Consider the following 21400-nt stretch of genomic DNA (forward strand, 5'->3'; position numbering starts at 1 on the left):
ATAGGTCCTATAGTTTCTAAGTTAGGGAGTTTTGAAAAATGATTTTTCGAATTTTCAATGGATCATAACTCTGAAAGGAGGCATTTTTCGAGCCATCTTTAGTAGAACTTTTTTCTTTCATTTCGTATAAGGAATCGCCTCCCAAAGTTTGTCGGTGGAGTTACCTACCACCCTGAAAATCAGTAAATTATAGCAATATATATATATATATATATATATATATATATATATATATATATATATATATATATATATATATATATTGCTATAATTTACTGATTTTAATAAGAATCAATTCCTCTGGCAATACTACCCATTTCTAACCGTTATTTATTACAGACAAGTGCGAAAATACTACCCTGAGAAGGGTGACGGCAAAGGAAATGGTTGAAATATTAGACAAGACAGTAATTACTCAAACACAATGTAACAAAGCTTCACTTTATTATATATAGTATAATTTGCGTAAAATCAAATCTGTTACATCATTCAGAATACTTCAATAAGATGGAAGAACCTAGCAATGTGTCCTGTTTAGTAATTTAATAAGTTACTGCAGAAAGTGACAAAGAATACTGAAACTGTCCGGGTAAATTATCTAACTTCAGATTAAGGTAGGACCATTAAATATTAAGAAAAGTGATTTGCTTTACCAAAACATATTATAAATACTAGTTGTTCCCCCAAAGCTTTTGGCTTGTGTGCAAATTTCTCGCACTCTAGCGACATCTATTAGTGGTATCAAGTACAACTATTAGCATAAGTGTGAATTATTAAGAGATTGAGAGGTAAGATTATTATCGTAACTCACTTACCCCTCTGAGAAGCTTTGGTCCACCTGAGTACAGATCAGGATGATTACATATTTTGCGTAGGTTTATCAGTCCAACGAACACCATCATGCGACCGTCCAAAATCCTTTGTACTTCTCCGGAGTCCAAATAGCCCTGGTAATGCATACGCTGCTCATCAGTCAAACGGCAGAACAACACCTGAAATGATAACAGCTTGCTTCACAATTTCTCTTCGTAAGAAGCATAACTATCGTTGTTGGTGGTGGCGATGACGTCATTACAAAAACGTTAGACCGCTACTGAAATAAAATGAAAGTAAAACTTCTAGTCTTACATTCCACAGATATGCCCTTTAGGCTAAAGAATTAATAGAAGTGAATAATTATGAAAGCACTGGTAAAATGAGAATGTAGAAGAAAACGGAAAACCTCGAAAATGTCTACGGAGATCACCTGATGCCTAATAAAAACTTGTACGGCGGAGGACCGAAAATGAAATCAAACGAAACAATTTCAGTTTAACGTCCCACGATTATGCCTGTTAGGCTAAGGAAGACCATCATCAAAGCAACTGAATGATGATAGTGGAATGAGAACATGGGAGGAAACAGGAGTGCCCCGAGAAAACCGATGTTGTACACCACAAACTTAGTTGGCCGGGGATAGAATCAGGGACTCTACGCACCAGAGGTAAGCGCTCTATCATTGAGCCACCTCCCCCACCCGGCTAAGGATCGAATTAGGAACCCATCGTATCAGAGCTAATAGCTCTATCACTGCCCTCGTAAAATCATTATTGCATTTAGTTATGACAGAGAATAATAGTTTCAGTTGAAACCACATTGTTACGTAAGCATGAAGATAAATATTGAGTACGGTCTGCGACAATTGTACAGGGTGGTCCAGAAGTGGGCGTACCCCCCGTTAGTTTCAACAATATAGTGTTAGTTATGGTAGAATGTCTGTACACAGTTATCTTGGAGTCTTAAAAGTCATAAACATAGGTATGATCACCATCCATGTCGTAACACAGCTGAATTCTGCGCCCAAACCGTCAGAAAATAACAATTAGAGGTACGCCCACTTCTAGACCACGCTGTATATTGTAAACTCAGTTTAATATACCTACTTTGTTTTTGTCGATTACTGCGTTCCATGTGCGTAATTTGAATGCAACTGGATATCGACAGTAAATTTCACAATCAACATATAGCTAATAAAAAGATACTTGGTCACTTAATTTATAATTCAGTAATTTAGGTATGCTTTTTTAAAAGTAGTACAGTGATTTACCTTTCTGTGTCTGTTGTATTTTAACAAGAACCACAAGGGAATAGGTCTGTCTTAAAGGCGTTACTGTCATGAAATGGACAATTCTTCTTATCATGGTGAGCCCAGGAGGGACCTTATGCAGATCACTTTATAACGATGGGAAGCAGTATTCCAAAACCCAGGGTAAGAAATAAAGACCTTTATACCTAAAAGTCATGAGAATATCCCGAGGAAACGCGCCGTACGGGTCAGAGTAGAACCAAGAGAACTTGAAGAGGTCGACCATTTCAAATATCTGGGAAGTATTTTGACGAGAGACGCTTACTGCACCAGAGATCAGGTCAACAATTGCCATAGCCAAAGAAGCATTCAACAAGAAAAGATTACTCTTAACTAGCAGGCTCAATATTGGACTTAAGAAGAAGTTGGTCAAGTGCTATATATGGAGCATTGGACTGTATGGTTCATAGACTTGGACATTACGAAAGTTAGAGAAGAAATATTTAGAGAGCTTTGAAATATGGTGTTGGAGGAAGATGGAGAAGATTAAATGGACAGAGAGGGCTACAAACGATGTTTTAAAACGGATAGGAGAGAAGAGGACATTTCTATCCACCATCCTTCGTAGAAAGGCCAATTGGATTGGACACATCTTGCGAAGAAATTGTCTTTTTCATACCGCCATAGAAGGAAAGAGAGGAATAGGAAGAACACAACTGATCGATGATTTGAGAAACAGAAGAAAATATTGGGAGTTAAAAGGGAAAGATGAAGACCGAAAAACGTGGAAGAAACATTCCAGGCCTAAATCTAAAAAAAACAACCTAGACCAAGGACCTGCTGAAAGGTAGAAAACATAATAATAATTATATCTAAGTGGAATATGAGTGAGCTGTATGTGCTGCAGAAACTTGTACTGAAAATACATGATCATACATCTGAAGTAATTCTAGAAAGGATTTATTGATAGGACATTTACCCAATGGACGTACCATTCTTTACCACAATATTATTATTATTATTATTATTATTATTATTATTATTATTATTAGAGATGATAGGAGAACAGTAGAAAGAAATGTAGAGATCTTATTAAACACTTGCAGGGACATGGGTTTAGAAGTAAATGCAGAGAAAACTAAATACATGGAAATTCGTCGGGATCGTAATACTGCAAATTATAGGTACGTTAAAATATCGAATAATACTTTTGATAAAGTGGATACTTTTAAATATCTAGGATCAATGTTAACAGACGAAAATCATATTCACGAAGAAATTAAATGTCGAGTAGAAGCAGGAAATTCGTTATTATTCAGTTCAAAATCTCTTGTCGTCGCGAATTCTGTCGAGGAGTTTGAAGCTTAAAATATATAAAACGTTCGGTTGCGAAACATGGTCGCTTACTCTGAGAGAAGAACACAGACTGAAAGTATTCGAGAACAAGATCCTGTGATGAATATACAGACTTAGGAGGAACGGGAATGGCGGAAACTTCATAACGAGGAACTACATAATTTATACGGTTTACCAAACATTGTTAGGGTCACCAAGTCTAGGAGGCTTAGGTGGGCAGGTCATGTAGCTAAGATGGAAGAAAGCAGAAACGCTTTCAAAATCTTGACTGAAAGACCAATCGCAAAACGACCATTAGAAAGACGTAGGCGCAGATGAAGGACAATATTAAGATGGATCTCGCAGAAATAGTAATACAAAGTAGAAACTGGATCCAGTTGGCTGAAGATATAAGTCAGTGGAAGGTTTTTGTGAACGCGGCATTGAACCTCCGGGTTCCATAGGACATAGTTATTATTATTATTATTATTATTATTATTATTATTATTATTATTATTATTATTATTATTATTATTATTATCATTACTAAGAAGGGAAGAACAACAACTTGATATAAAACTAAGTTACGTTAGTTTTAAGAGAAATAGCAACACGTTAGCCGCTCTTTTACGATTTTTGAAACAACACCAAAACAAAGAACATCAAAGTCGGGAAACTTATCAATTAATATCTAGTGGCAAAATAGTACGCAACAATCATTAAGTATTTACCTGTTCACTTTTACTGGGCAGCTTCACATGAAGTTTTACATCCTCCTTCATCCTTCGAAGCAAATATGGACTTATGGTATCTTTGAGGACAGTGGCACATCTATATGCTGTAGCAACCTATGGGCACATACAAACATTTATTACGAACGGGAATATACACAGTAAAACGTGTAAACTTGTTGCACTTAAATTCCAGAGCAATGTTGAATCATTATGTATAGATTAATCAAGAAAAAGTTTCAAAGACTAGTTTCATAAACAGTTAACAGACAATAATACATGAATGACTTGGCTGTGCTTATGAACAGGGATCGTCGCCACTCGATATGCCCAGGTGGCATCACTTTAAATATTAATATCTGCACAACACGACTTTTGTGAAAATATGCATCTTCATATTTGCTATTTCAGCATGCACATGAAACTGTAACAGAAAGCAAACTTCGAATTCTGCGCTATATAATTATATAAATCGCCAGCTGCAGTTCTACAAAAAAGTCATAGTGAAGTAATCTACCTAGGAACCGCATGGCCTGAGTTCGAGTGTCGGAGATAAATGGAGATCACCCAGTCTCCATTAAATGCAGCTGGAAGATGGCGCTGACTGCATCTTCTATATGTGTGTTAAGTCTTGAAAGTTCAGAGCCTTGCCTTCACACAACTCATAAGCCATTTCGAACTATTTCGATTGGCACCATTATCTTTATCTTCTACAGTTCTACAAACTATATTGTTCCTTATTTCTCCCCTTCAAATTAAACTTAAACTGATAACACCACACAGCACCAGAAGTAGAGCAAACGCTTAACTAAACGCTGACATAAGCTCAGCAATTTAATTTAGGACGAATAATTTATATTATGTTAATATATACAACTTCATGCTTATTCTATGCAATATTTTGATTCTTTTAGTTATTTTAGCATTGTTGCTTTTATAACTCAGTTAAGACATAAAATAGGATGGAATACATTAGCAGTCAACGAACCTTTGAAAAATCAGCCTGAAGAAGTTAGCAGGACTTGTGCTAACGAAACTAAAGCTGAAATAAAACAGAAATAATTTCTAGTTAAAACTAACCGGAAAAAAAAAATAGTATTTCTAATGACGTGGCTGTGCTGTTTCGAATCAAAAAAGTCGAAACGAAACTTTTTTGCAAGGTATCAGTATATAAAGTTGAAATCGTTACAATTGTGTATTTGTTTCCACACTTATTACGATCGTATAACTAAATAATACAAAGTTAATTGATTTTAGTAAAATATTTTCAGAATTTATAAGGGTCGAATATTTCTGGGAATATGTATCCGTGGGAACATTTCTTATAGGAGAGTTTCTACATCTTAGTTTAATTCAAGTGTTTGGAAAAAAATGGAATTAAATCTTTAGGTTTTACGTCCCACGGCCATGCCGGGTAGGCTAAAGCAGATGGTGATGATGAGAAATGATTGAAATGATGGAATTAAAAAAGTAGGAGGAAACGGGAGATCCCGAGGAAACCCATGCACACGGTGTTTGTCCACCACAAAGTTCAATTGGCGCGAGCTGGGATCGAATCAGGGACCCCATGCACCAGAGGTGAACGCTCTACCACTGAGTCACCACGACCCTCGTAGAGTTTGGAAAATACTGTAATCAATACCAAATTATGTGATATTGAAAGATCCGTTCTTTTACTTAAATACCTTTGTGAATCGGAAAGTTTTAAAGGATTAGTACGCGTTTCGTTATTGGTCCGATTTTGAGTTCTTTAAAATCAAGAAAACACACACACATTAGCTGAATCAATATTGTTCCAACAGTTTTAATTAAAAAAAAAAAAAAAGACAGAAAGAAAAGAAAAAATCAATAAATATTATAACTACTATTTTCATATCAACGTACCTGCACTTGTGACGCATTTGCATAGCCTCCTTGAGTGATTGGTACCGCAAATTCAGCCAAAAACACGGGCAAAGTGCCCAATTTCCCAGGGAAGATGAAGTCGAAGAGAGACCAAAGTTCTTTGAGATTGTTCTGCATTGGAGAGCCAGACAGAATCAAGCGGTACGGAGTGCGGAACTGTTTCACGGCCAGCGTCACCTGCAATAGAGTTCCAATCACAAAGTTTATCTTGCCTGGAATATCTTGGAATCAGAATTTTAATGTAATTGTCATCGATAATACTGACGCAGCCCTGTAAGGGACAGACGAGATAAATCCTATTCCCATAGTAAAGGTATAAAAAGTTAAGAATTGCATTTCAAGTACTGATACACTTTGTAAATGACCATTCACATGAACAGTGCGCTTTTACACTATCAAAGACTTATCTGATTTGGCATGCATTATAACTGAGCCACGTGAGCTAATGTTTTTGATTCTATTTGAGATATCTTGTTACAACACTCCTTCCAGGCCGTTTTAGCAATCTTCACCAAATTTTTCAGTTCTGCGTTTCATTCACGGTAGTAAAGTATCGAATGACATTGTGTTCATGTTGAAATAAACGTTAAGAAATTCTGAAATTTCTGGTCTGTCCTCTTTGGAATCTGTAATGTTTTCTAATTATTTTTTTTTTAATGTTGGTATTAATAGGAAGATTAAAACTAGGTCTGAAATTATAATTAGTTAACTGCGATGTTCCATTACACGCGTGTTTCTGCTATGCTCATACAACTTAGTTTCTCTAATACAAGGCAAGTTGACTGATTCATCTCCAGAACTAATGATCGGTAAGCGGCAACGACTTTTATCAGTTATAAATGTAGCTGGAAAAGTACCTGAGCATCAGGATTCCGAATCTTGTGTCCTTCGTCCAAAATGATGTAATGCCAATCATGCTTCAACAACGTTTCCTGGTGCTGAACAACTCCAACGTACGAAGTGATCAGAATTCCTTTGTTCTTATTCATATTTCGAATCAAAGCGTCTCGAGCACCTGCACATAAAATTAAAAGACGTTAAATGTTACAGTAAACACATTTTCAATATAAAACGATCTTATAAACAAACGTCCTACAAAGGAAATTTTGCTGCACTCTTCTCAGTCAATGTTACAATATGGTAGTATCCCTGAAAGTATAACAAAGAGGGATAGCAGTACCTATCAAATATTTTGAAATTCAGGTAATTGATTCCTGAGTCATTCATACCAAGCAGAATCCACGCAACAGATAGGATTCGTAAGGAGCATTCTCAAAAAAGAGAAAGAAATATTAAATTAAGAAATGAAATCTTCAGGAATACGATCAACCAAGAGAGTGACAGGGAAATAGAGTGATAAATAAATAAATATTCTGATGAAATTCAGATCTTTGAGTTTCTTTTGACCACTGTCCTATGTACACGGAGAGTATCCGCTAATTTCGCTACGTTACGCTTCAGGTTGTGTCTGGCTTAGCTAAACTCCTCTTCGAATGCTGGACATCCAGACCATGGTTGATCTTTACAGCTTGCCTCCATTCTTTCTTGCATCTGGGCCATACACATGCAGATATTGTGGCAGCCTGCAGCCACAGTAGTTGAACTTTTATTGAACTCAAGAAGTAAACAGGGTGTGGTGTGTTCCTTTTCATCTATACGTTACTTAGTCCCTTTAAAAAAAAAAAAAAAAAAAAGTTTTACGTTTCACAGTTATGCTGGCTAGGCTAAAGGTCGGTAATGAGGAGAAATGAATGAAAATGGTGGAATGAAGGGTGGGAGGAAACGGGAGAACTCGAGAAAACCATGCCAACTGTGCTTGTCTACCAAAGTTCCCTTGGTGCGATCTGGGTTCGAACAAAGGATCCCATGCACCAAAGGTGAACGCTCCACCACTGAGCACCGCGGCCCCTCAGTCCCTTAAGACCTCATTGTATGCTGCTGATCTACGAAGTCGGTACTCAGCTAAACGATGACCTGCCAAAACAGCTAAAGTTGTGACGCACTCAATAAGTTATATATATACATCTGGCATAGAAATGTAATATTTTGAAAGCACTGTTCATCAAGTATAGACATCATATCTGAGTTGTAGCTGAGACGATTAAAAGTTGTAATATTATCTTTCAATTTAAAATTTTGTTGAATAGACATTTTTTACTGCGCTCACAATGCAGATATAATTTGATTTTGTAGTCTCAAAATGATTTGATAGGTTCGCTAAAGTCACAGCCTTGGCAACTGACACAACGAGATGTACGACTTAAACGGTTCATCAGTCACATAATAGGACTAAGAAAAAAATCTGGAATAACGTTTAGTCCAGATAGTCAGTCACAGCATTCCAAGCCGGGAATCCTGATCGCGAAGCAAGAACTCTTAACGTTCAATAATAAAGTTAAAACATTAGTAAATTTATCACCATGTTCGATAAATAACTTATTGATTACTCAATTAAGAATCAGTAAAGTTTTCAGACTCGTTAAGCTGAACATATTAGCACATAATCCTTAACAGCTTTATATAAATTCTGAAAACAGCTTAACGCAAGCCTTGGGTGTTTCTACGATAGTGTATATCCCGGACTATCTGTTAGAGTAGAAACCAACAGCCTACTAGAAGTAATATAGAAGACTTACCATTGAACGATCCTGATTCGTGAAGCACAGCCACTCGGAATGGGGGCCACCAATGATGGAATTCTTTCACCCATTGATGCATCACTGTCGTTGGACAAACAATTATAGTAGGACCCAAACCTCGGAACCTTTAAAGAAAGAAAGAAAGAAAAAAAATCCTATTATCTTAGAAGTGCTTTTCTGATTCGTAAAGACACAGCAATTTTCTTTTCAATGCCCATAATAATAATAGAAGAAAGAAAGAAAGGGGGGGAAATCACACTTCCAAAATTTTAAGGATACAAGAATTGCCTAATGTTGCGTTAAAAATACAATACAATTAATTAAGAGGACTTACTGAAGCATTTTGGGTTACCATACAGGTTCCTACTGATCTAGAGAAATCTATTTTCATGACTTCTCCCTGACCTTTGGCAGGAAATTCCCTAACTTTCATGACAGGCGTCGGTTGATGTTGACATACAAAGGACGTTCAAAAAATTTGCACAGTGGTCTCATTTTTTTTTATTTGTTGCAGGAGGAGAATGAAATTTTTTGTGAACATACTTGGAACATTTAGCTATACACTGAGCCTCTCAATGCAGCCTCCATCAGCTGTGACGCATCTGGTCCAACGTTCTTTCCATGATGTAAATGCACTTTAGTAAAATTCTGGAGATTGACTTTTACACCATCGCACAGTGGTTCAGAACGATCAAAAACCTGGCCAAAACCTATAACCGTTTATAACAATGTACAAAATGCTTCTAATGCCTCAAATATGTGGAAATTGTATATTTATAGTACTAAGAATTAACGAACACGTTCATCGTTCGGTTGCACTAGATTTATCTGCAGGAGAGAGTTAGTAGGAAATGTTTGTAAATACTGATAAAGTACTGCGTATTGGTATACATTACATCAGTACACTCACACATAAAAATCTGCACTACACTGACACATACAAGTCTTCATTACACTCACACACACAAATGAAAAACGAGAATTGATTTTGTCAACCACATTTGTATGTCAATCATCACTGTCAATATCGCTGAATGAAAATGGAATGCCTTCATTCTTTTGGTTGCTGGATGCCGCGTTGGCCCCTTCTGCTCCACGCTCCGACGTCTTTAACAGCAGTCGTCCTTTACGTGACAAGCAACGTCTTTTCTTCCCGGTAGTCATGTGCCTAATACGCAAAAGAAAGGGATCAGATGTAATAGGGATGATATGCAGCATATCCTGATTCGTAATAGTGCGAGAGAATTTGCGTGAGTGATCTTTCCGAAATGTTCGTAAGTCTTTATTCCGTCCCTATTGTGCCTCTTCAGAAAACTGAACTATTGGTAAAATGGCATTCTGTAGCCGATCCATGAACAAGAATTTTATGGACACTAGCAGACACATAGAACCAACTGTAAAGATGAACAACGAGTTCGTCTCCAGTGCATAACTGTCAAAGGCGTTGGGATCAATATCAAGTCCAGAATTGATTACAGATAGTATCACCGAAAAACGTATAATCAGTTGTTCAGATCTCCCCATTGTTTGCGAAGATCCGTGCGAGTCCGCAAAACATCTTCTAGCAGTGTTCCCATCTTTGCTTGTTCCACGGCCTTCTGCTTTGGGTCTATCACATTAAGGCCTATATTTTCTCTAAACTGATTCCAAAACTCATGTTTTCGTGATTTCAATAGTTCCTTGTGTTTCATTCGAACTTGCCGTGTCTTGAAATCGAGTCTATATACAATATAAAGGAGGTACTGAAAAAAATCGTATGTACGCATGTAACACTGACAATCCAAAGAGAAATGTGGATGTGTCTACGTCTTTCATAGAAACTCTCTCTAAATCGTTCATTTCTTTGGGAGATGCTTTGCAAAAATAACAGTTTTGAAGAGATTTGTTGTTCAGGAGTGCATTACAACTTTCACATCTACCATGGTGAGAATGAGCTCGTGATGCACAGTAAATTGGAATCCACTGACATTCACAGTTGATAGGTGATCTTGAATCTGCTGTTCGATGCACTGGACTCATTCAACTTTTTTCTACAATAAAGCCTGCGATTTAATTTCTGCACTGACATCTGAAACAGTAATACTCTCATCTGACGGGTAACAACTTTCTTAGCCTCGAGTAATTGGTGATAACTTGGATAAATGTCTGAGTTGCATGTTTTGGCACTAATATGTAGACAGTTGTATTGGCTTTTGGTTAACTTACGATCGAGAAGCAATGCAAGCGCCCTTTCTTTGGTGCACGGTTTGGGTAAAATGCTCTAGTCCTTTGCGCTCCTAAACGCTTGTCTCATCTAACGAACTCTAGTCGAAGTTGTTTCTGTCACCTCACGAAGTACTTTTTCTGCATCTTGTTGTTCTGATGCCCGAAGCCTCATTTTGGCAGAAAAAGTCAGTTCCGACGTACCTGCAGATGCTCGTAAATCTTCCGCTTTCCTCCGTTTAGTTCTGTCAATAGATTCTCTGAAATCCTTCGATGAACAACCGCCAGGATTTGATCGATGTTCCATCTGTCTCCGGAATTTAAATGTCAGTTCTTCATCAAGCCATTCTGTATGTGTCTTTAGGAAGATGTCATGGTTTCTGCTACTCTTATACAGTTTTTGGCACATTTGGCTGCAAAACCTGGAAACAATTCGTCGAATGTCTTCACTAACGTGGGCTGGGTGATCACCAAGGTCCAATTACGTCAAAACCCAGGTCTGGACATGCCGCGTTTGTTCCCTTTGACAACGTCCTTACATTTCTCTCATTTTCGCATTGATCTGGATGCGTCTCAGCATCATTATGAACTACAGATGTCCTGCACTTAAAAAGTAGGAATAATTAATTTCAGTGTCCTGTCACTACACACAATCACAAAGGAACACGTATTTCACGAATTCGCACATATTCGCACGTAAACTTTCTGAAAAACAATTCATCATGGATTATTTTTTCAGGCCATTTCAATAACTCTGCTGGGGAACGCTGGGCACTATACTAAATCTCTGTAGTTTTGTGGACCTTTTGGTAAAGGAAAGTAGATTTTGTCACATTAACATATTTTGTTCGAGGGAACGTAGATATGGAAGATACTGCGTAACCACTTTGGACAGTTGCAGTGCTTAAGAGGTATGTTGGTGTCATATACAACAAATGTTTCTTGTAACCACATATTCTCAGATACCAAACCATGAACTTGAATGACAAATACTCTATTTGACAGCTATTTCACAGATATGTCCACAATGGTTAACTTTCACTCTTTCTAACTCACACGTTACATGTTACTCGTGTTCATTATTTGTATGTAGGAAAGTATGGATATTTCGTAACCCATATACTAAACCAGTGTCATTCTAACGCAATTTTCAAAAATTGGGTTTTGGCCAGCTTTTTGCTCGTCCTGAACCACTGTGCATCGCTTGACACAGGAAATAAGATCTTTCTCACTATCAAATGTTTCACCAAGCAGGTGGGCCTTCAGACGTGTTTTGCTCTCAGGTTCGGACAAAAACAACCATGTTTCATCCTGGGTAATGACGCCGTCAAAACACTGTTTTCACTCTTCAGTAAAAGTCGTCATGAGACCCTCGCACACATCCTTTCTCATCTTTTTCATTTCTCTTGTCAATAATCTAGGCATCCAACGTGCACAGATTTTTCTGTACCCTAAAGACTGTACCACTGATACCACACTATCCAATGACAAACCAGTCATTTCAGCAAGCTGTCGTGTCGTCACACATCTGTCATTTTGGATGATTTGATTAATGGTCTCCTTATTCACATGACTCACTACAGTTGATGGTCTACCGCATCGTGGATTGTCCAGTAGAGAGAAATCACATTCTTTAAACATCTGCAACCATCGCTGGATACTGCTGCGATCCAATGTGTCCTCCCCATAAACAGGGAGCAACTTCCTGTGAATCGATGTGGCAGAATCATCGCCGGTCTTGAAGAGGAACTCCATCACCAACCGTTGTCGCAACCTGACACCTACTTCACGATCCATTATGGCTTACTTGTAAATAAAAGAAAATACTTTTATATACCAACTTATAGCTAAATGTTCCAAGTATGCTCACAAAAAAAATTCATTCTCCTCCTGCAACAAATAAAAAAAAAAAAAATAGAGACCACTGTGCAAAACTTTTTGAATACTCTTTGTATAAATAAGGAATAAATAACGGTGAATATTTATATATGAGAACATTTATTCTATAGAGACAAATAATCAATTGCTCATACGTACATTCCATTTACCACCCATAAAAATCTGAGCAACATTTCATACTGTGATCATTAATGGTTGGCTAAGCTGAAATTGGTGTACAATTGCTGTTACAAAAAAACAGATTTTATAAAATCTCCCCGATTTCCAGTCTTTTTACCTGAATTTTCCTGACCTGCATCATTTTCCCTGAGTTTTCCCTCACTTCCTGACCAGTAGGAACCCTGCCATACTTTACATGAAGGGGAAATCGATCGGCATTACCTACTTAAAAATACTTGGAAATCCTACATACGCGAGAACCACTGTCGAACATGAAAGCTGCATCATAGCCTGACTACCAAAATGTTGAGGATCATATTTTACGAAACTGAAACACAATACTTGAGGTGCAAAGAAGTGTGCGCATGTGGATATTGACTGAAAAACACAAGAAGAAATAAATGGGCTAAGCGCTATGATGCGGATGATTTCCTGCACCATACTGTTAAGGCCGATGAGTCGGTTTATCATTACAGTAACAATCACGTCCATCGTGACATGCTAAACGAGCTTATCAGTGACGTGTGTAAAATTAAAAATAAATAATAATAGGGTCGCTGGCCGCCACTTCTCAAGAGTACATCAATTCGTGAAATTTCAGGGAACTTATTAAGTATTCATTACAGAATATGCTTGAATTTACGCTTCGCTGTGAGTGCATCGGCTTTCCTTCCTTCTGACCTACTGGATGAAATGACGAATTTCGAAGCTAGATACGTATAACAAGTCAGCAGTTATAATTTTGAATTCTGCATTATCGAATTACTCTGCGCATTTATCTAAAATCAGAAGAAAACGTAAACAAAAACGGTACATATGACGGTTCAAAATTGTTTTTGAACTTTACCTACGGTACTATGAGTTGAGTTTAAGTTAACGGCCCTTTCAGCAACGAGGCTGTATGAGACGCAACCTACTGATTAGCGTGGAATTCAAACCACGTGAGCTCCCGCCGGAAATCGAACCCGGGTGTCCCAGCCAAAAGCGCGTACGCTAACCGCTTAGCCACGAAGGAGCTCTGCGGTATTATGGTGTCTTATGAGAAATGTTTTAGGCATGAAGTCTATGATTCAGTAGCAAGAGGCTCTGTTGTGAAAAATGAACTAAATGATAGTATGACGACAAAGTGTATGAGAAATTTTTCGGCCAGCGTTCTACAAGGTAGATCATAAAGATCTCGGTGTAATAACCTCATCGTCTGTAACGTCTAATGTGGACGAAATGTTGGCGAAGACTGGTCAAAAACTCTCAGAAAATATTGTGACAAATAAACGCAGAAGTAAACCAAATGTTCTGTCTGTCAGTTCAATTATCCACGTGTGAGAGTTGATAGCTTTTCAAACGAAAGATTTTTTTTTTCCTTGCAATACAACTACAACTGGTTACTGTTGGATATTTAGATAAAGTCACACTTACACACTTATCACCAATCTACGATTTCTACTTCCTTATCATATGGTACGGACTCATTGACCAGTTACCCATACCCTTGAAGTTTACTTCCCAACAGTTACCATTAATCATTTTTACATTCCAGCAACCATGAAGCTTTCTGTTCCTTGACATAGCGAGATATTAATTATTTTTGTTAATTAGAGGTTTATTAATAACAAGCTCTTACCCTGTCTGCCTCATTTGCTTGCCAGTGAAGCTGAAGCCAGCTAAAAATGCAATCACCTGAACCGTTTTTCCAAGGCCCATCTCGTCGCCTAAGATACCTCCACAATGCTGCTGACACAATTCCCACATCCATTGCACGCCTACTCTTTGATAGCTAAAACGATGAACAAGAATAAAAAAGAAAATGCAGCATATTAGAAATATTATGTTCATCATCGTTAAAAGCATACGTTTAATATTAGAACAAGACAAACAACAACACATACATATTTATAGATTAAAAATAGATGTAATCTGATACATATATAGCACACAAAGAAGCAAATTAGTAATTATTAATGAGAATTAAGGACGTACATTTTAGCGCCACAAAAAATCATTTCTATCATCTTTTTAGTATCATAATCAGAAACCTGATTAGTGTAGACTTCAGTATTGGTATCATATGACGCGGTTATCGTAGAGCATCAGTTTCTAAACTCACAAAAAAAAAGTTTGTCATTTTTCTTGAAATGTACGCATGAGGATTTAAACTGAGGAGTGTACCAGCAGCTAAGCATCGTATTTATATCTAATAAATAATGTTTTTTACCCTGGCACACTCACTTGAACAATTTATTCCAAATGGAGTGAGGAATCCTGTAACCACCTTCAAATTCTTCATATCCTCCGTCATCTTCCTCTTCATTCTTCTCACTTTTTCTTCTTAATTCATCTTCCCAGATCTTCATTCGCTCCAAAAAGTCATCCATATTCCCATCGTCAATCTCCTTTCTACCTGCAGCGACAAATTATTAAAGTTATTATTACACACCCAATGGATAAGTTCTAAATAATAAATAATCTCTGATACTACCGACTATTCTGTATGGCTGGAACTGGTTCCAATATAGGTATTTCTAGAGCTTGAGTGATATTACGTTTTGAGCACCGCATCCAAGTAATCCTGTTTATTAGAGGCTGTAGTCGGGAAAAAGTTACCTAATAATAGATTCCATGGAAGCTTGTACGCGCTAAGAGAAAAATTTGTCTTTTTATATGAAGAATATGTATCAAACCAACTAGAGGAGAAAAAAAGTACCAGTTACAATAAAAAAGAAAAAATTAATAAATAAACAAAACGAATATCTCATTTTTATGAACCACCACTAACACCTTAAGAGAACACTAAAAATAAATAATAAAAAAAAATTAAAAAAAAAACGAAATCAGGGTAACCTAAATAAATATAAACATATATCGCAACTAAATGAAAAAAAAAAGTTCTAATGCAACAAAAGAAATCTTTAATATTTAAAAAGCAATCATTCTTAATTAAAGATTAAAAAAAAAAAACTTCAGTAATTGAAAATGAAAATTTCACAAGAAAACCAATGCTAACAACATTAGTAGAAAATGAATAATACCAATACAGAAGAGGAAGCGCTTCTCTCTCAAAAAGTACTAATTCAGATCATTAAGTCTATTCAATTACCCATTCTGAAAAATAATCTTCAATTAAAAAATAAATAAATAAATAAATAAATAACCCTCCCTCACCTTCTCACCTGACTAAAGATGATGTTTGTGAAGATTGAAAGTCTCCGGTGGATTCAAATGAACAGCAGATATTATATATATTATAAAATTAAAAAATCTCTGTACACTAATTACTTAACCATTCTACTGTGTATATATGAGAGATATTATATATCACTGCAAAAACACTTTCAAATCTCATCACATTGTTACCCGCAAAACACACACTTTGAGCCGAGGCAAATATCGGTCAATCCAATAACTAATCAGTGTAGCCATACACAACTGTTATTTAGATTCAATATTTTACTCAAAATAAAAAATCTAAATATCTCTGAACCAAGAGTTATAAAACATAATTTAACAAGTAGATTCTGTACATAATAAAATAATAATCCAGGTTAGGAGTTAGATTTCTGGGCTTTTCGGCATCTATGGACATATTTTCCCGTTACGTATGAGGAATGACGTCCCTCAGTGATCACATTATCCGAGGAAAGCGAAGCAAGGAAGCGACCTTGGAACCTCTATGATAGGTGCCATTCCGGCATTTGCCTGGTGTGAATGAGGAAAATCCAAGAAAACCTCACTCAGGATAACTGGCCTGAAAAACCTTTTACACTTTTTCGACTGAGTTACCCCACCGGGAATAGAACCAGGGACCTCTCCCACAAAAATAATAATCCAGACTAGAATATAAAGAAGTAAAAAAGTGTAATACGTTAAAACTAATCAACATCATGAGTCACATTACTGACGAAACTCCTACATGCGCCAGCGAAAATAATTCAATCTTAGTTAATATATACATACGACATCCCCTTAAAAATGTGTTTTGTTTCAATACTACGAATGTATTATTTGTTCGTTTGCAATACATATAGTTTAGTACTTTAGTAATGAAGGTACCTACTTCTTTTCCTTCTTTTAATCCTGGATTCGTCGTCCGAGTAATCCCAGTCAGAATCATCGGTTGACCATTCTTCGCAGTTGAGCCACTTTGTATTGCAACGCCTTTTCTTCGTCTTCGCTGTTCTAGGCTTTACTTCTTCTGCAAAAGGAATAACAGCATTTAATCAATAACGCAAAGAATCACTAACGACACTTATACAAGTAGCTACTCGAATACACGAATTGGTGCGTTTGATAATTCCATCAAAAGAACACAGACAGAAACGAATAAATAGATATGTTTTAATTAACAGATTTTCCAAGTGTGACAAAACATAACATACTGTACTAACTCATAAAACTGATATAACACTATCCATCACGACTCTGGAACTTATTCCATGATTAAAAACTTTTATGACCAGTGATAAAGATTATTTCAGGTTTAAGAAATATATACGAGGAATGATCAGACATTACGTGTATGCGTTATTTCATACAACCAATACAGCCAACAGTTAATACATACATTTCATACAAGTTCCTTTCAGCACCAAGGTTGTGAAACGTGAACCTACAGCTTTACATGGAATCCGAATATGAGCTTCCTCCGGGAATCGAACCCGTGTCTCCCGCGCCAGAAGTGCATACGCTATCCATATAGCTACTAGGGAACTCTTATGACGAAAGAGAAACAAAGGCTGACTTTATCAACTGATCTACATAGATATTGATACATGGAGGAAATAATTTATTTCATATCATACCAATTCCCTTTAACTGTATGTGCAAGTTCAATGGTACACAAGTAGTTTAAAAAAAATGCAAGACTGGATCAAAATTCAAACTCAGGTCCCCAGCCCACCCTGTCGATGCAGTCTATGTAGTTTGAGCAGATAAGAATCTATTGCAAGAGTGACAGAACGTTTGCTGTTCAGGAAACAGACTCGGCAGAGTAGTGGCTAAAGCATCGGCACGGTAAGCCGGAAAATCGGTCCTGTCGTACTTTTTTCACTCCGTGTCTATAATCATACAGTGTTCTGTGCCAATCTTTCGTTGCTTATAATTTGGTGACTTCGTTTATTCTATAAAAGAACTCAACATCTAGAAAAGATGGTTAGGAAATTTTAGGCATTACGTAAAGCAAATTTATATGAAAGAAAAAATATTATTATGTAGTAACAGATATGACGGCATAAGACAAGAAGCATCCAGCCAGCCATTGCTACAAAACAAAAAGTTGTTGTTTCCCAAGCAGGATTTTGCCTCCTTTCTTTCTTTTTTAATACTTATTTCCCATAATACCTTAAATGTTTTGGCCCACCCTTTCAAAGTGCCCTGGAGAACATAAAAGATTATATAGTTAATGAAAAAGATTGTAAGCGATAAAACACAGAGACAGAACACAACAAACGCGAATTCATGTTCTTAAGTAAAGAAGTTACAAAATGAAAGTGTCATGTTACATTCCCTACCCCCTCCCCAAAGTTCCTGGTGCTGGATGAAAGTGTGTGTTATTGCTGCTCCACAACACTTCATTTAAGCGACTGCTCGTCTGGATACAGAAATAGAAATTTTTAATACGTATGTTACAGTGATTGACTAGTAAATGCAATTATAACCACTTTGGCCTCAATATTCATGAAATGTACAATCTGTTAATACCACCTTCATTCTCTAACTACTCACACATGATCTATGTGTATTATAACATATCGTAAGGATGACATTGTATGTACATTTTGGATACTATAAGAAAGATATAAGATCAAAAGCTTCGTATAAGATGAGGTTTAAAAAGGGGGAGCTTCACACATAATGGAATAATACAGTAAATATATTATCTAGTTTTCTACATGTCCTCTATCTACTACGGCAACTAAAAAACAAATATTCAGTTAAATAATAATAATAACTCACTCTCCACAGGTAAATCCTCATCATCTTCTGAAGGCTGCCACTCGCTCCCACTTTCCTCCTCCAGTGCCACATGCTCTGAAAGAACTTTTCCAGGGGACTTCTGCAAATCCCTACAAATTACAACGTTTAATCTTAAGTCTTTGTCATTTCACCTTATGATATTTCAGTCTTATTAACAGCTGATAAAAATCTGTAAGTTTACATTCTTGTAACGCTAATTCTGTCGTGAACTATGTTACATATGCCCTGATTCTAAATGTTTATGCAATACACGAGATTATCTGGAATAATTCAACACATTAATGCACTTCATATATATATTATTATCCTTCAACGTATACCTTGTTCGACACATTAACATATTGTACATTCAGATTACACAAGATGGTTCCTCATTACATCTATATCTTTCTAGTTACTATAGCAACAACATTAAAACAGGTAAACAAATCGTCAAAGCAACGATAACAAACAAAATCTCAATATAATACAAAATATTTAAATTATTTCTTTATATAATTTCTTTTTCTTCTTGATAGCTTGTGCCTTTTTAAATAGCTCCTTTTGCCCGTAAAATAAAAATGATACTTAAAAGTACATAAGATATACATTATCGTTGTATTCTTCATGTTTTCATTGCAATTAATCCGGAAAATGTTAGTCAAAATAAGTTTTGAAGATACAAAATACAGGAATTACGTTCAGCGATCACCCTTGTAGTTCTACCTCTTAGCAGTTATGGGGCCGCCTTCTGGTACTCTCATTACACTACTTTTAAACAGACGCACTGAACCAAAAGAAAATAAAAATCTTACAGTTCTACGTCCCACGCTTATGCCGGCTAGGCTAAAGAAGACGGTGATGATGAGAAATGAATGAAATGGTGGAATGAATAAAGAGGGACGAAACAGAAGAACCCCCCCCCCAAAAAAAAAAAACTCGCATAAAGTGTTTGTCTACCTCAGAGCTCACGGCGCGAGCTGAGATCGAACCAAAGACTCCATGCACCAAATGTAAACGCTCTACCACTGAGCCAGTGCGGCCCTGCACTCAACCAGGTGCAGTATCTAACTTATTGATGTATCCATTTCAGTGTCCTCAATAATGTATTTTTAGAAGAACATTAAATATTTACAAATTTAATAAACACAGCCTCGTGTGTATTATCAACCCTCTGTCCTGTAGTCGTTATGGTCCAATACGTTCACTTGAATTTTGGAGCGGCCTTCGCAGTTTTAGTGAATCTCTAATTATGTATTAATGGACAAAATAGGACCTTGAATATGGGGACAGGTGGCTTTGTGTTAAGAACATTTACGTCTGGTGCGAAGGGTCCCTGGTTTGATCCCAAGTCAGGTAAGTTTGTGGTGGACAACACTGTGTCTATGTGTTTTCTCGGAATTCTCTAGTTTCCTCCCACATTTCCAATCCACCAATTCCTTCACAATCATTCACTTTAATTAATCATCTGTCCCCTTTACCCAACGGGGCTTATTCTGAAAGATTTCATTTCATTTTCGACTTTGAACATGACAGTAGTAACATATAAACAAAATAAAATTACTTCTCTGTTGTCCAGCTCACGGAGACATCACCTGCCTTTCCTTGCTAATGCCTTATTGTGTGAGCAGTCCCAACGCAGTTATTTCTAACTTCACAGGCAAGAATACTAAATGTTTATTCAAGTAACTTCCCAACTGCCTCACGACGCTCGGTCAGCATAGAAAACTGGGTACCCACAATAATGAAATGAAATCTTTCAGTTTAACATCACGCGATTATGCATGTTAAGCTAAAGGAGACATATAATTAACCCTTTCTGACCTGAATAATTTTTTTGGAAATGAATATATTTATTATTATTATTATTATTATTATTATTATTATTATTATTATTATTATTATTATTATTATTATTATTATTATTATGATTATTTCAATGAATTATATCTTGAATCTAAGGAAGTAAGAAAATCCATTTTTTTTTCCTTCAAAATTATATATCGCCAGGACGCTATAACTATTATGAGACAACTTGGAATCATTCGGCACGATATATGCGCTATAAAAGCCAAGGGTGCTTGTAATTCCAAATCAAGGTGTCTACTAAAATTCCAAAATGAAATTTCTTGACTTTTTCGTGACCTTTTCTTTACCAAATCATAAAATTTTCTATTTTGAAGAGTGAATTTGGATTTGAATTAGGCCGAATTTTCATGTATGCGATAAAAGCGTGTTTTGCTTGCGATTTGGTAGCGTCCAAAGCCGACCATAGACGTTTTTGGTGGTGAATTTTGACGTTTTATAGAACAAAATTTTCCAATCTGTACTTACATTTCTACAGTTAAAAAAAATCGTGACCCAAAAGCTAAATTTCGTGACATTTTCGTGACTTTCATTACCATTTTCTGATTTCGTGACTTTTTCGTGACTTTCGTGACATTCGTGACTTTCGTGACCGATAGACACCCCGCAAATGGAATCACACTGTCAGAAAGGGTTAAAGCAAGTTAATT

General features: G+C 36.5%; 1 protein-coding gene across 1 annotated transcript in view; it reads right to left on the bottom strand.

Moving 5' to 3' along the window:
* The window catches only part of LOC145665057 (DNA excision repair protein ERCC-6-like), a 63125-nt gene that overhangs the window by 16261 nt on the left and 25464 nt on the right, over nt 1-21400 (bottom strand). The window contains exons 7-15 of the mRNA XM_081732310.1: nt 18885-18994; nt 16983-17124; nt 15162-15329; nt 14557-14709; nt 8673-8800; nt 6894-7051; nt 6016-6213; nt 4132-4248; nt 816-992 (exon numbers count right to left, since the gene is read on the bottom strand). Coding sequence (XP_081588436.1) covers nt 816-992; nt 4132-4248; nt 6016-6213; nt 6894-7051; nt 8673-8800; nt 14557-14709; nt 15162-15329; nt 16983-17124; nt 18885-18994 — 1351 coding nt within the window. The remainder of the gene's footprint in view (nt 1-815; nt 993-4131; nt 4249-6015; nt 6214-6893; nt 7052-8672; nt 8801-14556; nt 14710-15161; nt 15330-16982; nt 17125-18884; nt 18995-21400) is intronic.

Source organism: Thermobia domestica, chromosome 11 (genome assembly GCF_964235325.1).
Source record: "Thermobia domestica chromosome 11, izTheDome1.hap1.1, whole genome shotgun sequence".
Classification (NCBI taxonomy): domain Eukaryota; kingdom Metazoa; phylum Arthropoda; class Insecta; order Zygentoma; family Lepismatidae; genus Thermobia; species Thermobia domestica.